This window comes from Quercus robur, chromosome 9 (genome assembly GCF_932294415.1).
Source record: "Quercus robur chromosome 9, dhQueRobu3.1, whole genome shotgun sequence".
In the NCBI taxonomy this organism is placed as follows: Eukaryota; Viridiplantae; Streptophyta; class Magnoliopsida; order Fagales; family Fagaceae; genus Quercus; species Quercus robur.
The window spans coordinates 48,813,636-48,834,781 of record NC_065542.1 but is presented as its reverse complement, the minus strand read 5'-3'; the positions used below and the strand labels follow the sequence as shown (position 1 = coordinate 48,834,781).

The 21,146-nt window shown below is 33.6% G+C and overlaps 1 protein-coding gene across 3 annotated transcripts in view; it reads right to left on the bottom strand.

Annotated features, from left to right (window-relative positions):
• Nucleotides 1–12,965, bottom strand: part of LOC126698851 (vacuolar protein sorting-associated protein 45 homolog) — a 36,288-nt gene extending 23,323 nt beyond the window's left edge. Inside the window, exons 1-13 of one of the 3 annotated variants that reach the window (XR_007646611.1) lie at nt 12,668–12,965; nt 11,527–11,728; nt 11,309–11,388; nt 10,734–10,961; nt 10,145–10,270; nt 9,947–10,027; nt 9,715–9,856; nt 9,427–9,605; nt 4,044–4,199; nt 3,796–3,903; nt 3,599–3,720; nt 1,947–2,078; nt 910–1,359 (exon numbers count right to left, since the gene is read on the bottom strand). Coding sequence is in view for 1 of the 3 variants with exons in the window: in XM_050396356.1 (XP_050252313.1) it covers nt 1,299–1,359; nt 1,947–2,078; nt 3,599–3,720; nt 3,796–3,903; nt 4,044–4,199; nt 9,427–9,605; nt 9,715–9,856; nt 9,947–10,027; nt 10,145–10,270; nt 10,734–10,961; nt 11,309–11,388; nt 11,527–11,728; nt 12,668–12,757 (1,707 nt within the window). In the remaining 2 variants the exon portion in view is untranslated. Of the gene's footprint in view, nt 1–787; nt 1,360–1,946; nt 2,079–3,598; nt 3,721–3,795; nt 3,904–4,043; nt 4,200–9,426; nt 9,606–9,714; nt 9,857–9,946; nt 10,028–10,144; nt 10,271–10,733; nt 10,962–11,308; nt 11,389–11,526; nt 11,729–12,667 lie in introns of those variants that run through there. The other 2 variants (XR_007646612.1, XM_050396356.1) reach the window with 2 other exon arrangements.
• Nucleotides 12,966–21,146: the final 8,181 nt, after the last annotated feature.

Below are 21,146 nucleotides of genomic sequence, written 5' to 3'. Positions count from 1 at the left end.
TTATGATGTCATTTGAATAAATTTTTTTTTTTTTTTTTAACTCAGCTCAATATGCTAAGAAAAATGGTTTTACTCAACTCGAACTTCATTACTTTTATTATAGTATTGAATCTATTGATGGTAATTATTAAGGAGTGTCGTTATGTATGTAACACTTTTTACCAACAGATAAGGAAAAGATATAAATTACTTTACTTCTCTAATTTAAGTAAAAATTTAAAAATGTTCATAAATTTTATAATTTTTTGGGCAGTTTAAATCCCTACATGATATGATTTTTATTCATTAAAAAAAAAATGAAATGACCCGATCAAGGTTTTTTTTTTTTTCCCTTGTGTATGCTTTCATGAGAGAGAGAGAGAGAGAGAGAGAGAGAGAGAGAGAGAGCATGCTGAGAGTTAGATATTCACACAACAGAGTTTAAGGGTTTAAGAACTTGTAGCTCACTATTTAAAATTTTAAACTGATCAAACCCATCCTTCATTAGCAAGTATAAAGCATCAGCAAGTACATTTTGACGCCAATCTACTAACAGCTTGGTTATACGAAAGCTTGTAGCTTGGTTCTACGAAAGCTTGTCTGTGTTTGTGTTTAGGCAAAGAAAGCAAAGATAGTGTAATATGGAAGATGACTCGGCTGAATCGAGAGGACCAAGGTCTATAGGCGCATAATTGGACACAACACCAATTAATAAAAGCAAAAGATTCTCCCTGATAATATAATTCACCAGAAAACATGATCAAAATATATGCAATAGCAAAGTTTCAATACCAGTTATGCACACAAATATTCATAAACTTCCCATGTCACCAGAACATTGATTGCTCAAGTATAAACAAAACCCCTGGCCCTGGCTCAACCATATGCTCAGCTGTAACTTTTCACAATATGGTCCAAATACAAAACTACCTAGGATAAATCAAGCATCTATACAATCCAAAAAAGAAAGAAAAAAAATTGTATGATTTTACATTTTCGTTCACAAGGCAAGGTAGTGTTGTTAAACAAGCAATAAGGCTGTCTGCAAATTGTTTCTCGCGAATCAGTAATATCTAGTAATATCTCATATTCCAATACACAATGGGTTTAGTCTCCAAAAAACCTATTTCTTTTTATTCCTTTGCAAATTGGTGAATATTGGATGTCTTATGCAAGAAAGGTGGGTTGATTCTGATGATCATCAAGTTCCTCTTCCCAATATTCATTAACAATCTTACCACCACCAGTCACCAAGTCAAAAGCTCTGTATAAAGCCATAAAAATTATCTATTGGCTCTCAAGACCCATATGATGGGCCTTCAAATCACTGCTGTGCTAGAACGAGCTATCCTTTGAGCTTCTTCCAAGTCTTTCAGAAACCTGCTTTTTTTTTAAGCCAAAATGATTATTGGATCAGAGGAAATCGTATAAAGCAAGGATAGTTTCCACTTTAACTACATTCCATCAAATAACTAAACTAGCCTCAAATTATCACTATATAACTAAGCATATCATATAAATATGACAAGAGTATAAATTAAATACAATTTATGGCTATTTATATTAGTTGAGATTTAAGTTCAGTAAAGTGCGACTGAAGTTATAGAAGTCTGGCTTATAACAACCTTCCATTCTCTAGGCTTGGGTCGAGATTGGGTCAAAAATAGAACTTTAAAAGAATTTTGATTTGTAAATTTTAAGAAACCACAAATCATTGCATGCTTGCAACCTACATGGGATGAGTAATGCCAAACCAAAATCCACAAGGCCAACAAAGTTTCACCAAGTGTCAAATTAACATGATGCAATCCAACCCACAACTACATTCTCAAATTTTCAGCTGATGCAAGAAAGATGAAGGCCATAGAAGTTATCATTTAAAGCTAGTGTGTGCCAAGCATGAACCACAGCTAGCACAGCAATACCGTGCTTCTAAAATCACAATGATGATTCAAAAGCATACATACCTCTTAGAATTCAGAACCACAGAACCACCGAGTATAAAACGAATTCCAGAATTGCTGGCATTTTGTAAAGCAACAGAACGTGACTCTTCATATGTCGTCCCTCCAACAATGAATATGACTACTTCCTGTGGCCTGCTCAAAGATGAAGTGTTTGTCATTCAAGCTATATTATCCAAAGCCTTTTAAAAATCTTTATTTGAAGGCTATAACTTTCACTTTGAAGGCTATGGCTATCTCAAATATAAATTAACGTTCAATCCTACAATAGTCTGTCCATGCTTGAAAACCTTTACTGTAGCATGTAACAGCAAAATGAAGGGGAAAGATAGGAGACTTGAGTAAAATGGTAGAAAAACTTGAGAGGAAAGGTGATCAGGGGCATATATATCTAATTTTGACGTTAACATCTACTTCTAGCTTACCATTACTTTTGTTTCTGGAATTTATAGACATTTTTAATTTCATATCTTAGTCCTTTTCCCCCCTCTTTTTAGTATTTTCTTACAAGGGGAGGAGATTTCCTTTAAGCTGGACCTCATTGGTTTTAGTTTTTCTTTTGTACATGTTAATTTTATTTCTTTTGGGTCTTCTTTTTGTCATCCCATGTACGAGGATTGAGCCCCTTTTTGCACTTTCTTAATGAAATAAAAACTATTATATAAATTTTTTTTTAAGTGTTTTCCTTGCATACCTCCCATGCACTAGGATTTCTCCTTTTTTTTTTTTCCCTCTTAATACAACTTATTACTTATCAAAATTATATATCTAATTTGGATGCATGGTAATCAAGAAGCTACACAGAAACAGTAATAGTTTCCATTAAATGAACAATAATCTAAGTTCTGGGGGTAGGCTAGATGGCTTAAAAACTGTCTTCAACAAATTGAGGGAACACAGCCACCTCAGTTAACTCATATCAATCCCTACGACTATATATAGCATAGTGTCAGGGTGAAGCATCAATGCCCAAAATATGCACAGGGCCAAACTCCTAAAGATAAAAAATCCCTAATTGATACCTTTGGTGTGTGACCTGCCATAAACTATGTTGATAGGTTTGCTTCAAATGAGCCATTAGCGGACCAGCATACCTTCATTTCTTTGTTTTTTTTTTTGGGAGAGGACGCGGGGGGGGGGGGGGGGAGTTACGGACCAGCATACGTTCTTTAACAAGTGCTGAAAGTTAGACATTAGCATCATATATCTGATGAGAGATAATATGTTATTTAGACTGAGAAATTTGTATGAAGTGGGTTTTTCCTCATAAACTCTTCTCATTATTAAAGAGTAAAATTAGTAACATAGCTAGAATTATCTTGGCACTACTTCCTGATAATATGCACACATACATGTACATACAAACCTACACATATACATAAACATGTAACACACACACATGCACAAGAAGTTCCAGTTATCAGTTTTTGCAGTCTGACCACTGGTTATTCATTTAAGCCCAGTTTTTTCAGAAAATCTTGTTTTACCGTTTTAGGCTATATTTGGATTGGTATAGAGTTCTTGATTGAACCAGTTGAATCAGCTGGTCTGCTCAGGTTTTTAAAACAGTGGAAAGAAACCACACTACATTCCAAAATTTGCAAGAGATAATCTGCAACATTCCTGGGAAGAAACAGTTATTTTAGAAAACGAACCTGCCCTGCTGAAAGTGATTGCCAACATATGGGTAGTCCACATCTCTCAACCGTCCCTTGGAAATGCTTTCCATGGTTTGGAACAAAAGGGGCTGGTGCTGGGTGTAAACATTCTCAACCCCCTACAGCATGTGGGAAAATGACGTATAAGCATCTAACCACATCCACAAGCAGAAAGTGAAGTGTTTCTAACTAACCTTCAGTCCACGAGCCATGTTACGAGCAATATTCAAAAGATCTCGATTTCCAAAAAGATCCCCAGTTCGCTTATCAACCCCTGCTTGCTTCAAGACGAACTGGACAAGCTGTCATACCATGATGGCCAATTTTTCAAAACCAGTGAATCATCTAGCAACTAGCAAGGAACACAACAATTTCAACATATTTGCTGCTCTACTAAAGCATCAAAGCATGCAAAACAGAAATGCTGGTTTGCTTATTTTACCCCTGGTTTGTACTTGGCAGACCGAGAAGCCAGTTTGTTGAAAAGTTGCATCAATTGAACAGGGCTTTCCTTCTCATAGCGCAAAGCATAAAGCATCACTAAGCGTAAACGGTCAATATCAGATACACTTTCATTGTTTAAAAGATTTGTCACTGCCTGCATTGAAGTTTGAAAAGGGAAGAATGTCATTGCTCAACATTTGAACAGTATACTAGATATTTCCGGCTCTAATTTCAAGCTGTCAAATTCAGGAATCTCAAATCATATATCAGTAGGGAAGTCTATTGACACCAAAAAAGCACCAACCATCACAGCTCTCCCTCCCCAGTGTTTAGTGGTGTGCCCATGTAAGTGTACATGCCAGGCGCCCCCGAGGGGGGGGGGGGGGGGGTGGGGGGTGTGGGGCTGCGGTGTGGGGGGTGTTGAAAAAGTCTCTAAACAGTGTTATGCAGCACCACTCAATATCAGTAGATGAACACTTTGTTTTAGACAATAACTTGAAGGGAATAAACATGATGTGCTAATAAAACAATAATTCAGGAGACCAAATAGCATTATAATCTTGTAACACATAAAGGAAAATTAGGTAATCAAACATAAGCAATATTTATTGCATAGGCCTTTCATTTTTATGAGAAGGCATAAATTTTGAGTTAATCCTATTGGATGATGTCATTAACTGCTAATCGCCTATGAAACTTCAAATAACTTACATAACACCTCTAGAGAACCTATTTATCTCCCCCACACCCTCCCCAAAATAAAAAACAGATCCATAGCCAATCCCAAAGGACTAAGGCTTTATTATTTATAATAATGAGACTAAACCTAGGCTTTGTTGGTTTCATCAAGGAAAGAAGTATAAACCCTAAATTCAAACATTGGGCAGATCAAAAACTTGTGGAGAGCTTAAAACTAGGATGTGACTTTTCTCCCAATTGACATGGAAACACAGACACAATAACACCCAAAAACAGTTGAAATTGAGGGCCCATTTGGTAATATTGTTCTAATAACGTTGTTTGTATTTTTTGTAAACACAGAATGCCCAGCACTTGCTGTTTAAAATCTTCCACTTAATTTTCGCAAAATGAACCACAGGTGCAGCTTACCAAACCTTAGTTCCTTGGATTATCCATTGGTCTAAACTCAAAGGGAAACTAAAGGAAATTTCTTTTAATGTGTGTGCAGAGATTCTTTTATGAGAGTCCACTGAGAGGATAAAGAAATGCCAAAGCAAGGGATGTATCACATTCTTGCATGTGATTTGTAAATTTTGGATGTTAATGCTAACAATCAAATTGTTTTAATGATTAGAACAAAAAATGCATTGCTCACCCCAACTTCATGCACCACAAATAATCAATTCTCATCTCCTTTAGACAACAATCCTGACCATCCTAATTAAAAACTTTGCAAACACATACAGATAAATCCTTTTGCTTGTTATCCATTTGGCCCAAGAACACCCATTTGGATATATAAGGATACCTTTGCCCCAATGTGTTCAGGATTACTTAAAAATTTTGCCCAATCCTGCTCCACTTAACAAGTCCAAACTCCAATCCAATTGAACCTTCCTATAAATGCGTAAATTACTAATAAATAATGTATGGGTCAGATCCAGCTGAAATTTATTAAAATCCAGTACACAAAAATCTTCTTTGCAGCCAAACCACACTTAATGTCATATATTACTAGTAAAGTAAAAATTAATGCCAATGCTTTGATTGGTATCAGAAACCTCAATATTGCACCCGTCACTAATGTATCATCCTACTTCGGCTTTGGTCGAGTGATAAGCCTTAGATTGGGAGTTGATCACAGTTCCAAATATATATTTTTTGATAGGTAGGTCACAGTTCCAAATATTACGAAGTCTAAAATAAAAATAAACAAATAAGAGAATAAGGGGGACAAACTCTATAATAGCCCATTAGGGGTGAAAGCCCCTACATTACCCGGCAACTGGTTTTGACAGGCAGGAGAAGTTGCTTGTAGGTTTTAATGGCTAGAGGAGAGTCCAAAGAGCTCTTCCTTAGAAAGGTTCCCTACACTATCCCAAAAAAAAAAAAAAAAAAATCAATCACAACAATTACCCAGCCCTATCTAGTGAGGAGAAATTGCCAGTCATACTTCTCCGCATACCCCATATCTTGCCAATTGGACTTTCAACCCCACATCTGTGACACCCTAACTGTTTTTTGTCCTATTGTGTCAATAGTGCTTCTGAACCCTTGCAAAGTTAAGCAATTGGCAATACTGTCAGCCAAGAGGAGATTTGAACTAGTGACCTTTGCTTCATGAAGCGTGGCCACTAGCCAATTGTCCTCTCCTCCTAAAATTTTTTTTTTTTTTTTGATAGGTAAGATAAGATATTGATAAAAAAGACTACGACATGGAAGAAAACATGAAGTAGCCACAAAAATAAAAAGAGAGACATAAAGCTATGTACAAGAAGAAAGGGAATCTAAAAACATTGGGAGGGACTCACTAGATGTGAGTCCTCAAACCTGTGACCAATCAAACAAAGTCCCATAAAAGACTAAAGAAGTTGCTCCCTCAAGCATTCCATATCCTGAAAGGTACACTTGTTCCTCCACCCAAGCAAAAGATCCTTCACTCTCTTAGGAATCACCCTGCAACCCCAAAATATTTTAAAACAATATTCCATAACTAGTGAGCCTCCCCACAATGAAGCAAAAGATGGTCCACTGATTCCCCATCACATCTGCACATGCAACACCAATCCACTAAATAAAAGCCTCTCCTCCTTAAATTATCAGCTGTGATATGTCACTGTACAAGCAAAAAAGAAAACTCTTCAGGGAGCCTTAAACCCCCAAATTGCTTTCCAAGGGAAGATAAAAAAGGACGATTCCCTCAACTCACAATAAAAAGATCAAATCCCAATTGAAGAATCATTCATGAAGATATATCTTCCAACTCACGTAATATAAAGCTAAACAACAGCCCAATTCATTTTGTCTCATACTCATTAAGCTAAACCAACACTTGTAAAGGTTGAAGCACAGTTCACTAATATCATGACTGTGCTTTATGTTCATAATAACTCCAGCACTCAATGTTCATCACCACCAGAAATAAGCGGTTTTCAATTGCATGCTGTGATATATCAAATGGAACTTGTTTGAAAAGCTTAGATAACATTTGATCATTCATTGCATAATTCAAGCATTTACATTACTAGTCTTTATCAGCTGGCACTAACATAATGCAAAGAGCATATCCCATGAACTATCTCTTTAAAATTAGTTCTCAAATTATGCCAGGACCTCAACTGTTTGACTTCCTAACAGCTTGTCAATTTATATTCTTGCATATAAGAATTATTTGATTGATCAATCATCCATTCAACTCCCCAAAAGTTTCGGCTCCATTTGTTTCAGTGTATAATATGTTTAGTGCAACTGAAAATTGCTAGTCAATGGATGAGTGGAAATTACAGCAAAAAGGTGGGAAATAATTTATGCCATCTACCCACATCCCCTCCACCTTTCTCTTCTCTCCAAAAAACCCTCACAATCTCTCTCTCTCTCCTTCATGACGACACCACTATGACGTAGGACATATTGGGGAATTTGTCTACATGCGCTTGTGGTAGGATTAGGATTAGGAGGATTTTGGATTTAGGGTCAATTAATAACTGGGGAAAGGATGAGAAAAGATTTGATTTAGGCTTGCAAAAGAGATGAGAAGATACAAAGATCAAATCTACCTACAGTTGTGAACAGTGCACCTGAATAGTAACGTGGACAGTAATGCGGATGGTAACAGATGCGCGGTACTTTTGATGGCACTTGAATGGGAGTGGTACTTTTGACGAGCAGTCCTACTACCTGGTTATCTGTGGCATTACTGCTCATTCCTTTCCTATAAATGTTAGCAGGAGCTTGAATGGGAGTGGTACTTTTGATGTGCGGTCCCACTACCAGGTTATTTGTGGCATTACTGCTCATTCCTTTCCTTCGAAGAGTATTTGGAGTGTCAGAGTTCCTAAGAGGATGTCATTCTTTTTGTGAGAAGAAAGAGGAAATTGAAAGTGAACAGAAGGTATTTCTCATTTTCAATTAAACTTGGTACTTAACAAAAAAAAAAAAAAAAAAAAAAAAGTTAAAGAGAAAAGAAAGAGGGAATTGAAGGTGAGAATAGAACATTAAGGCCAAAGTGCCCTCAATACTCAAAACACTCAATTTTTCTATTAAGCAACTCCATCTTTCTTTAAGTGCAATGATAGTTCTATAGACTCTAGATCTTAGCTTTGCCCAATAGAACTCCTACTTTGACCAACAAACAAAATCCTGAATGAATTGGACCAAAGACACATAAAAGTCCATAAACTAAGTAAGACTTACCTATAAATAAATTAAAACCCAAGGCCAACAACTCTGACTGACAACTAACAATTATGTAGTTAATTTTTTTTTTTTTTTTTTTTTTTTTTTTTTTTTTTTTTTTTTTACATAATTAGAAAAATACCCTTAACACTAGAAAAAAAAAAAAAAAAAAAAACCACACCACCTTCCTACCTTCCCTGTCCCACTTCTCCTCACTGCACCACTGCCACCCCCTCCCACACCCCACCACCCCCCCACCCCCCAAAAATAAAAAATAAAAAAAATACAGAAGCTCCTCCCACCACCGCGTACTAACTTTTTGTTGGTTTTAACATAGAGATTTTGTGCAACCTTAGATTTTGTGCAAACAAATAGTAGAAAAAAAAAATTTCGGATCTCAAAAAAAAAAAAAAACTAATAATAATAATAAAAAAAATAAAACAATTTATTTTCCTTGAAAATATTGTGTAAAAAACATTTTCGCCAGGAAAATGCTTTACATAGTAAGAAACGGAGCTAGTAATGCAGTTGCTGTCGGTGGAGCCACTCAAGTTTATTATTAGTTCCAATGTGTAAGACTACTTTCACCAGGCCATCATTTTTTTATATATATTTTAACAAATTTTTTTTATTGGTATCATTTTTTTTATATATATTTTTTAACAAATTACAATTTGTAAATTCATTACCCCACCATATTTGAGCATTGGGTAAATAACATAATCCATCTTAATCTATCTCATACTGATGAGTGTATCAACATGCATGTGTGCATACAACAAAATCATCCAAGACAACATCCTGTTCTTCAGCCTCCTGTACTAGGATAATCTACTCCTTGCGCTTGATTCATGATCATATAGCTGTCTAAAAATTATACCAAAATCCATACTTCTGTATCTTATAATAATTTCTATTATAAATTATCTAGAAAAGCGTATAACTAAGTAGGCTCATGGATATATATGAAGTAACATAAACAATATTTAGAGAAAAACAAGACAAGATACAATAGATTACACTACCTCAAATGCTGCCACTTGACCACCATTACAAGCCAACTCCTGCTCTGTTTCTGAAACTAACATGAGTTTTCTCTCTTCAACTATCTTGCTCATTTCTGTGACCAATGTCACATGCTTTGAAACATTTCCATGCATTTTTCTGTACTCAGGGTACTTGTCAACAAATTTGGCCATGTCTTCTGCAGAAATTCAAAATGTTGGAATGATGGAATGTTATACCTCAACCCACCATGCTAATTTAGTAACATAATATCTCGTAAATCTGAATTTATCAAGCCTCATACAAACCTATTGTCTGGATGCTCTGGTTACTCTTTGAAATCTGCTGAAATTCATCTACCAATCGCTTGATATTCATCCCAATATCTCCAAAATTCTCATACATGTTAGCTTTGAAAAAGGCATCTTGTTCTGATGACAACACAACCTCCTGTGAGTGTGAATTGAACAAAGATCATTTTCTTAGCAACGCAAAACATAAAAATAAATATGCGCACTATAACAGGAAATGCAATGTAACCTGTTGATCCTTTGGAAGTTTGCCAATGTTTCTCAAATCCACCTTGTTGTCTTGAATGCCTATCAATTCATGAACCATTGCCTATGGAACATGATGTGATAAATGAGTTCAATAAATGATAAAACCATCCATGTTACATCAAAACAAAGAGGCATTTCTCATATAAATGGTAAAATCTGTACTGACAACCCCAAATACCTGATAGGTCCACTGGTTTAGCAAAGGGGTCACAGGATCATCCCTCCTATCAATTACCAGCAACAATGGGGAAACTTCCATTCGCCTGAAATCAAAAAGCCCACTTTCCTGCTGGTACATCAGCTTCTGATACATCCCAAAAAAGTATTAAAGTCAGATTTCTATGAACCTAAAATAGTAAAATTCAAAGGAGAAACTGCATCCAGTAAAATTAACAATGATATGAAATATCATGAATACACATATCATCAATCAGTTTCTAGGGGAAAAAATATACGTGTGTGTATGAAATTCTAAAAACAGATCTCCTGGTGTGTCTGTAACATCCAGGATTCAAATCCCCCCTCCCCTATTGTAACTATCAAATTATAAAAAAAAAAAATTACACATTAAAAAAAAAAAAAATCTGAAAACAGAATGCTTTAAAATTAATATGAAACTCGGTGATACATATATCATGAACAAGTAACATCTACATGCGTGTGTATTAAATTCTGAGAACAGAATGCACAAACTTCATATGAAACTCAGTAATACATATATCATGAACAAGTAATATTTACACTATAGCTTCCAGTGCTTCACTTACAGCTGTTTCCTGTGCAATCCTCTTAGCAATATCAGAATTCCTTTGATATCTAATAATAGGTCTTCTTTTTAAGGCCAAAAAAATGGATGCAATACCATCAACAACTCGGTCACAGAAGTGCTGCGAATTTGAAGGATCTACAACTGCTGGGAGCATATAAATGTGATTTGACAGCATATTCAAAGTGAAATGGTAAGGATCAATTGCTACAAAGTCCGCATAAAATTCCTGCAAGATAGAGATAACAATTATATCTAACTTTACAGTTAATATGAGGTGGCATAAAAACAAGGTCAAATAAGATAACATCTACTCATGCATCAGAACAAGAATTTGGAGTTTCAGACCATGTTTAAGCAACCCCATATATGCAAGCCTTTGACAATGACATGCTAAAGATACTAAAAGCTTACCCTTTTTTCCCAATTTTTCTTCCCGTTTTCAATTATGATAGATTCCCTAAGTTGAGTTGAATATTATTTTTCAGAGTAGCTAAAATGAAAAACAGTAAAGTAAAATATCAACCAAAAATTTTTTAGTAATGCAAAACAGTTTTTAGTCGGTGAAAGAGTTACCTGGATCTGCTGAACAACTTCCTGTTCATCTGCATCAGCTAAATTATGAATCTGAGTATCCTTCAATATGTTGGAGAAAACTGTACGAAATTCAGATACACACAAAGAAGCTTCAAATCAATAGCCAATAATCACCAATGAAAATTTTAAAACATTTAATTATAATTTCAGTGGCAAGTTAACATTTTTGCTCCTCTCAAATTATTAACAAAACTTACATAGGTGGTACTCTCCAAATCTAGGACTAGCTAGCTGTTGCCGCAAATGCTGGATATTCTCTGAAGTGGGCCGAAGGAAGTAAACCGCTTTAAGATGTGACATTGGTTCTTTTGATTTGTAAATGGAATCTACCAATTCTACCAAGAATACTTCTTTCTGAAGAAGTTCTGACTGTGAATACCCAACACTAACTATACTAACCTGCAAATCATTAACTAAATTGATGAGTATCTCTCTTTTACTTCTTAACCCACTAGACCCAATCCGAATCTAGCACAATGGTGAAATTCCAAATCAGTAGATTCAGCCAACAAAAAAAAATGTAAACAGAATCAAAACAAACAACAAAGGGGCATTGGCAGTTTATCTACTACTCATGAAAAAACTGAATGGCCATAACAAAACCCACAACTTTTTTCACAACTTGTCCACATGGCAAGTTGTGAGTGGTGGGTTCGTGAACAAGTTGTGGCAAAGTTATGGGTTTTTTTTGTGTTACTAGCATTATTCCATTAGCAATTGAAGCTAACATTCTCTCATACGAGAAGGATTTTATCCCAAAAACAAAAAAAAAAAAAAAAAAAAAAAAAAAAAAAACAAAAACAAAATCACGAGAATTTGTAATTTTTTTTCAACAACATCCATGATGCAGGGTTCCATAGACCCTTCATGACAATGCATTAGAACACGCAACAGCACGCACACGCGCGCGCACACAATACAATGAAGTATTTTCATGCAATTCAAACACGGCCCAAGCAATTGTTCTTCTCCGCGAAATTTGCACTTTACGGCATTTTGAATTTTACAACATTGAAACTATGGAATCCAACAATATAAAACTAACGATTAATGAACAAAGTAGAACATAATTATAGGAAAGAGAATTCAAATTCCAAAAACTCAAATTGTCAATCATATAAATAAGAAGAAAAAAAATGAATTCATAGGCTTTAAAGTTATATCAGTCTGTGAATTCAGTTGCAGTTACTTCTTTATTTCCAAACAAAGAGATTGAAATTCAAATCCTACTCAGAATTTTCTAGGAAATCAAATTCGAAAGTCCAAACAGAGAAAATATACTAATTGGTTAAAAAAAAGAAGAAATGAAGAGGAGGAGTGTTTGGGAACGAGGATTACCGTGTGAGAATCGAGGATGAGAACCTTCATGCCCGAGATGTCCTGTAACATCCGGTTGATGTAATCGCGTACGGCCGATATCAGCACCATGTTTCAGGTCCACTCCGATCCACGGCTCTGATCTATTGATGATGATGATGATGATGATGATGATGGAGTTGAATTCTGCTTTGTACTGGATTTTCGGATTCGGAGCGAAAGTGTTTATGACTGTTGAAATGTGAGAGAGAGAAGTTGCAGTGGAAACGAGGGGGGCAAACGCACCGTTTCAGTGGGAAGACATCAACCAGGCAGGCTTATCAAAATTACGTATAAAATAATTTATCCCTAACTTTTTATAAAAATATAAATAAATAAATCAACATTTTTGGGCCTTCACTTCTTTTTTTTTTCTTTTTTTTTTAAATGTAAATTTTGCCTCCAAACATATGTGGAGCTAGGCTTGTATAAGAAGCCAATAACAACTTAATTGATATAATATTTATTTCTTAGCAGGTTGGGCGAGTTCAACTATTAAAGTGACGGATTGAGTTTAATGACAAGTTTAATTTTTATAAACCTCTAAAATTAGGAGAGTACATGATGCGGTTGGTGCAGTTTTTACCCTAATTTTGACACTACACAAATGTGATTGGTTCTTCAACCTTACGTAGTGCGGTTTTTTTTTATTGGGGCAATTGGTTCTATCAGTTTGAAATTTTCAAACTAAAACAACCACTATAACTTGCAAACCCACAAAGGATTCAAAAACACAAAGTCAAAACCCACATATCAAAATCCACAACAAATGAAAACATAAGGTCTAAATATCAAATCCCACCAAAATTAAATAAATAAATAAATAAAAACAAACAAGCTAAGCAAGGGGAGAGAGGCGAAATGGACTTACTCAGTGCCAGTGGTGGCGGATCAATGGTAGTGTTGTGGTGGCAAATTGGCATTGGATAGGACTTCAGCAGCTTCGGCCTTCGGTGCTGCTGAGTGGCGAGAGTTGAGAATGAGAGGAGAGAGAGAGTTCTAATTGGACACCAAGAAATTATGTGTGTGTTTTTGTAAACCTAGTTGATCAAATTCCACGAATAATAATTCATACGTTCATACTTCATACCCAACTTTGATCAATACAAGCGGAAGGAATGTCATATCAAGCATTTTAGTCACAGTAAAGCAAGTCCAAAGTCCCCATAAATTCCTTCTGTTTAATGTTTATTAGTTGCTATTGTATATTTGAACTTAGATTTATGGTGCCACTGCAATCTCTAGAGGTGCCAATGCTTTTGCTTTTTCTAGATATAAGAATTCAGATCGTCCATATAAGTAGTATGATATCGATAAATCAAACGATTATATTTGTTCTTGTTCAATTGCTTTAACTAGTGGGCTTGACTACGTCCCCTATGATTTCAGAACTGTATTTATTGCATCTATAAACAATTTACTCTCTATTTTTAGTATGTGCTTTGTGCATGAAAATGATGAAATTACAGATCTAAATATATAGTCATGCAACTTGTTCAAATGATTTTATGAATTATGTGATTAAATATTTTGTCATAAAATTACTAGCTAGTCTTATGAATTGCCACGTAATGAGTTGAAGGAGATTCTTCCAACCCAATTTAAAAGAAAAATTTATTCAAATTAACGATGTAATTAAAAAGGTTAAAATTAGGCAAAATGGTTTGAATTGGCTAGACTCGTCTCTAGGCTGGTTCGTGTAAATTATGTTGTTGCACAAGTGTCTCTCTAAGCTGGTATACCTTGTTAGGATGAAATTATTTGATCATGTAATTGTCATTGTAAGCAATGAGGTAAATGTGAGATTTAGGATTGTTTTATCCTGAAACGTCCCACATGTAATGATCTCGTGAATATTGTTTTCATTAGCAAACATTTTGGACTTTAGGGTGCGTTTGTTTTGGTGGTAAACGCTTTCAGGAAATCATTTTCCGTAAAATAGGCTGTTTGGTTGGTTTTGAAAATATAATTTTCCGGAAATCATTTTCATTTAACCGTAAAAAAGAAGCTTTGACCATTGAAATTCATTTCCATTCCTAGTTTCACTTCAAATGGTTTACGGACAGAGAGAGAGAGAGAGCGAGAGGAAGAAGAGGGAGCCTAGATCACGCCTTCGACGTCACCGGCGAACCCCGAGCTCCAATCCGACAATCGCACGCACCAGATCGCACCGGTCTCGTCGATCGTAGCACCGCACCAATCGCACCGCACCGCTGGATCTCGCCTTCAATCTCGCCTCCGTGCAATCTCGCCTTCGACCCAAAGCCTTCGACCCACCGATCTCTCTCTCTCTCTGTGATTTTGATTTCTGTGTGATTTTGATTTTTGTTGTTGTTGTGGTGGTGTGGTAGTGGTGTTTTGGTGGTTGTGGCTTTTGATTGCCGGAGTTTGCTGCCATGGGTTGAATTGGAGTTTCGGTGGTGTGTGGTGTTGGGATTTGGCTGTGATTTGTTCTGTGGATTGGGATTTGGCTGTGATTTTGAAATTTTCTGTAATAAAATTTGTTTGGTGTTGAGAAAATAACTGAAAAAATGTGAAAAAATTGTAGGAAAATAGTATTTTCAGAATAGAACCAAACACATGAAAATATTTTCTACAACAACTTTCATAATGCAACCAAACACTTGAAAATATTTTCCTTTCCCGAAAATAGCATTTCCGGAAAATATTTTACAGGAATCAAACACAGCCTTAGTGTTTTTTTTTTTTTTTTTTTTTGTGTGTGTGTGTGTGTGAATAGACATGTGTGGTTCTAGTGCTTCCAATCTTTGTTATTGTATTTGATCATTGCAGAGACCCTTCTTGAATCCATTTTACTGACAAGTTTACGTTCAGTAAATCATGATTTGGTCATTGCAGAGACCCTTCTTGAATCCACTTTACAAACATTATCTCTATATTCTCTACTCTTTCTTAAGATTGATTCATTCTTTTTTATTTTTATTTTTTTAAAAAACTAGTGTAGATTAGGTTAAATTAGGCACTTAATGCCAACATAACAGTTGAACCATTTGAAAACGGTATCAGTGAAAGTATATATATGAAGAACAACTGATTGGGTTCACAAATTTTTCTTCTTTTTTTCAATATTTTATGGTCACTTTTGCAAGTTTCCTTGAGCTAGAATATTTGGACATATATTAACAAAAAAATTTCGGATTAGAAATATTAAAATCAAATCTCTATTCATTCAAGAATTGAATTGTTTAAGTGATAAAAGAAGATATGAGCAAAAATAATGTATAAACTTGTTGCATTAAAAACTTGTCTCTTATGTTTTGATATATATATATATATATATATATATATTATTAACAATCTTATGGACACGCCTAATTTCATTCATTACTAAATTGTTAACTTATGATGATTGATGAAAGTAACATTACTTTCACATAGGGCGGAGCCATGTAGCTGCCCCCCCCCCCCCCCCCCCCCCCAAACTTAAAATTTCTTCTTTAGTATACATGGCAAAATGATATTGGCACATCCAAAAAATATAACCAGTCTCCCTATTTTGTTCCTCAAAATATAACCGGTCTCCCTATATACGTGTGTGTGTGTGTTTCTCAAATAAAAAAAGATACTTATTGTTGTCGAGTCATCTCACATCGGTAAGGTGTGATATTGAGAAAGGGTTTATCACTTGCTCCGCGACATTAACTGCCACATGCAGTTTTGGTGTTGGTGTATAAGTGTATTTCCTTATCTCATCCCCCTTCCCCTATATGTGTGTGTGTGTTTTTCAAATTAAAAAAAAAAAAAAAAAAAGTTTTACTAGTCCAACAACTTAAAGAAGCTTGTCTTCAAATAAAATAATACTTGACCCTTTCAATTGTTCAAACACTTATAATTAATCAAATTGTCAATAATTACTTTCTCCAAATAGTATAAATATCAGTCCATTAACCATTTCAAAACACAACTTTACTTTTCCCTTTTCATTCTCACTGTCAAGGAAACTACAACCTATAAGTGCTTTTGTTTGTTTTCCCCTATAGTGGTACCAACTCATTGTTTATTTCTTATCAACTCATCTTAGAATATTTGGACAAATATTAACAAAAAATATTTGGATTAGAAATATTAAAACCAAATCTCTATTCATTCAAGAATTGAATTGTTTAAGTGATAAAAGTAGACATGGGCAAAAATAATGTTTAAAGAACTTGTTGCATTTTATAACTTGTCTCTTATGTTTTGATAGATGTATATATATATATATATTATTAACAATCTTATGAACAGACCTAATTTCATTCATTACAAGTTGTTAACTTATGATGATTGATGAAACTATGAAAGTAACATTTACTTTCACATGAGTCCATAGATTCTTTTTTTCTTTTTCATATATGATTCAATTTCTCGTAATTACCATTTGAGTAAATTGAAGTGAATGGTACCTCCTCATGCCTTACTGTATGGAGGGAATGCTGGAGCCTCAGTTCAAGACTTGGAGGGGAGGGTGGGGTATATAAGAGTTTTGCTTCTTGAATTGTTTAATTTTATGGGGAATCATATTTCTTTATTTTTTTTTTCATTTTATTCCAAAGAAACACTTTTTATTGCTTTTTTATATTTTGATAGATATTTCTTATTCACGTAGTTCAGTTTTTCATGATTACAGCTAAAAAGATTTTTCTTTTCTTTTCTTTATCTATGTTTTTCTTTTCTTTTTCTTTTTTTATAAGAATTTTTTTTTAAATTTATTAGTATCAATATCTTTCCAATAAAACTTTCAAGTAAGTACCCGTTTGGGTACCGATGAAAAGGGACGCGTTTGCGTATGCGTCTGCGTCTACGTTTCCTTTTTATTTTTTATTTTTTTTGAGTGTTCTGTGGCTGTGGTGGCTTTTCCAGTGGGTCCCGTGCACTATTTACGGGACCCACAAACCTCTTTTTTAATAAAACTTTTATTAAAAATGAGTCTCACAGTACTATTTATACATTAAAAAATTGTTTTACTACAGTGTTTTCAGTTTTCAATTTTTAGTAAAATAAACGATATCTAAACACACCCTAAAACATATGACAATGCGTTCGCAATACTAAAAATAAAATAAAATAAAATCAAAGCCAGCATCAGAAATGGACATGTCACATGAGACTGAAAGAGTACCATTCTTTTTTTTTTTTTTTTGAGGAGTACCATTCTTTTTTGTATCATCGGATTTATGCTTTTTAATTATTTAACCTAGAGATATTTTTAAGTTCTGTTTGATTATGATATGTTCTCAACTATTTTAAAGATTTGTTTTAAGGGACAACGACAACACATATAATTTTCAAAAGTATAAAATACAAAAAAAAAAAAAAAAAAAAAAAAAAAAAAAAAATTGGCTTGAATGCACAATAATTGGCTTAACACCATTATTTTTATTCTTCAGTCTTAACCACAACTTTTAAAAAAACTTCTCATTTTGTATTATTTTTAAAAAAACTAAAAATATCACTGTATTCTAGCCTTCTTATACCCACAAACATTGAGAAAGACAAAACTCAAATCCTACTCTCGATCCACTATACCCTGGCTCATAAGAATAAGATCAACCCGGGGACCAAGAGGCCATGGTCTTCTAGAATTTTAAAATTTTAAAATAGTACTATATTAATAAATAAACTTAAAATTTTATGTTAAAAAAAATCGTCCTTTATCATTATGAGCATAATTTAGTTTGACATTGTTAAATATTTATGAATTATGACAATAACTTGTAAGTACAAGAAAATTAATAACCTTATCAATTTGTGTATAGAGTTGTTGTACTAGAAATACAGGGCCAACTTAGTGGGATCCCATTTCCCAAATCATCATCCTTTTTTAGGTTCATTATTCCTCCACACCTTAATGCTATAATCTTAACCGATGTGGCTGATATTTCTTAATAAAACTCTAATCAATAGTATACTAGAGGTATTTTCCTGGCCTTTCTCTCTTTTTAAAGGTTCATTAGAGTTGTTATTAGATGAAATTTCCAGTGATCTTGATAGGATTTTTTTTTTTTTTTTTTTGAGAAACAATTGATACCTTTATTTTTGGAATTGGGTTCGCCTTCCCACCCATTTTGTGAGAAATAATAATAATAGACACTGTCTTGGCAAGAAACTACCCAAACAGCTATGTTATGACTTATGACTCATGACTCATGACTCATGACTCGTGAGCAATAAAATTTTCACTACAGAAAACATGGCATGAAGAACAGTTGTTATTGGAAACAAAGTTTTAGAAAACTTAAATTAAAAAAAGAAAAAAGAACTATGGTAATATATTCTTCCGTCAAAGTCAATCTAAGTACCCGTTTGGATTCAAATGATTTTGGATGATTTTGGCGTTTGCATTTCTGTTCTGCGTTTTTCTCTTCTATTTTTTTTTTTTTTGTTCAGCCCGCAATAGTTGACTTGTCAACTGTGAACAGTACACCCGTGCACTATTTACAAGTCCCACAAATTACACTTTTCAGCAACTTTTTCATTAAAAATGGGTCCCACAGTACTATTTACACATTTAAAAATAATTTCGCTACAGTGTTTTCAGTTTCAGCAAAAATAAACTGTATCTAAACGAACCCTGAGTCTAAACTCTCATTCAAAAGTACCCTGGTGGGGATACCTTGCCCTATTGTTAGATTATTCAGAAAATTAGAAATAAAGAAATAAGAGTTTTGACTTACATACTTTTTTAAAAGGATTTTTTAAAAAAAATATATACAATAATAAATAGTAATAGATTTATTTAATTAGTAGATAATATGATAATCTCTCTTTAAACAAAAAGAGATTCGTTTTTAAAAAGTTAGTCAAACCCAAGAAATAAAATCAAAAACTATTTCTGGGCTGAGTGTGATATATCAAAAGAAAGTTCATACCATATAATAATAATAATAAAATAATGTTCACGTCTTATTTTGAGGGAAGTGCATCTAATTTAACTACGAAAAATTATAAAATAGTTGTGTGGCTTGTACTAAACTTTAAGGGAGTTTTTATAATTTTATTAAAATTAATGAAATGAGAAGAAGAAAAACAGCAGCTTTAGTGCTGGTTTTATGGCAATGAGTGACGTCTAATCATGAATATAGATAATGAAGTTCTTTATAAAACACATAAAAACAAATTCAATGGAATGATAAACATTAAACAATAATAAATTTTCTTTTTTTTTAAAAGAATAATGAAGTTCTTTATATATAAAAACAATTAAAAAAATAAAATGAAACCAGACCAATAACCCAGGAAAGAAAAACAGGTATATATACGACATCAATCAAACGAGTCTCCGCAATTATTAAAGTGCAATATGAAGATCAACAAACTGTTCCTTTTTTTCGGATGATTGAAGAACTTAAAAAAGTTGGGTAACATGTGATGTCCACATGATTAATCATGTCAAGTATCCGAAAGAGAGAGAGAGAGAAAAAAAAAAAAAAAAAAAAAAAAAAAAAAAAAAAAAAAAAAAAAAAAAAAAAAAAACTTGAAATCCCTACCACAATTCCAAACGAGAGAAAAAAAAAAAAAGCACACACACAACACCAAAAAAAAAAAAAAAAAATTAAAGTTTGGATATACTATACTTTACCAATTTGAAATTTAGATTGAGATTAGAGTTGTAAAAGAATCGAGTTGTTCATAAACATATTGAGCTTAATTCAGTGGTGGTTCTATAAATTTTTTTAGGGTCGTCCATAGAAACTTATGCTATGTTTGGTTGGAGTAATTTTAGAGAGGATAAAAAAAAAGTAGAAAATATGAGAGAAAATAGTTAGGAATGATGTTTGGTTAGAAGGGAAGGAAGAGAGAAGATTGGTAAAGTTCAGTTGTTTTTCTTTCCGAGCTTACCCAAACTTCATCTCTCCAAATTGGGAAGAAAATAAGAGTCAAACTGAGACTAAGCATTTTGGACAAAATTCTCCCCCCATTTTGAACAAAATTGTCTGTTTCTTCCTTGCTCTTCACCTATTACCCAGGTACGTTACATTACTTTTTGTCTTTTCCTCTTTGCTATTCACCCAGCCTTGTCCAAGAAGTTATCCTTTTTTTTTTCTTTTCTTTTTTTTTCATTTGTTTCTTTTAACGTCAGTTTAGTTTAGTTTAGTTTTTTTTAAGAAAATATTTTTTGTTCTTGAACTTCTTGTGCCTTTTTTAAATGAATTATTCATTCATACACAAATTTTTAATAAAAATATAATGTGTTATTTTTTGTTTTATCTAATAGAGAAGTAATAGTAAATTTCTACCAAATTTATTTTCTATTATCTCATTTTTTATCTTAACCAAACAAAATAATTTTTTATCTCTCAACCAAACAAATATGAAGGAAAACTAAATATTTTCAATCCTCCCACTTTTCCATTTCTCTAACTAAATGAACCCTTAAATTATACAAAATTTAATAATTTAGGGACAAAAATGAACTTTTCAATAATTTAAAAATAAAAATTGTTAAATTATCGATTCT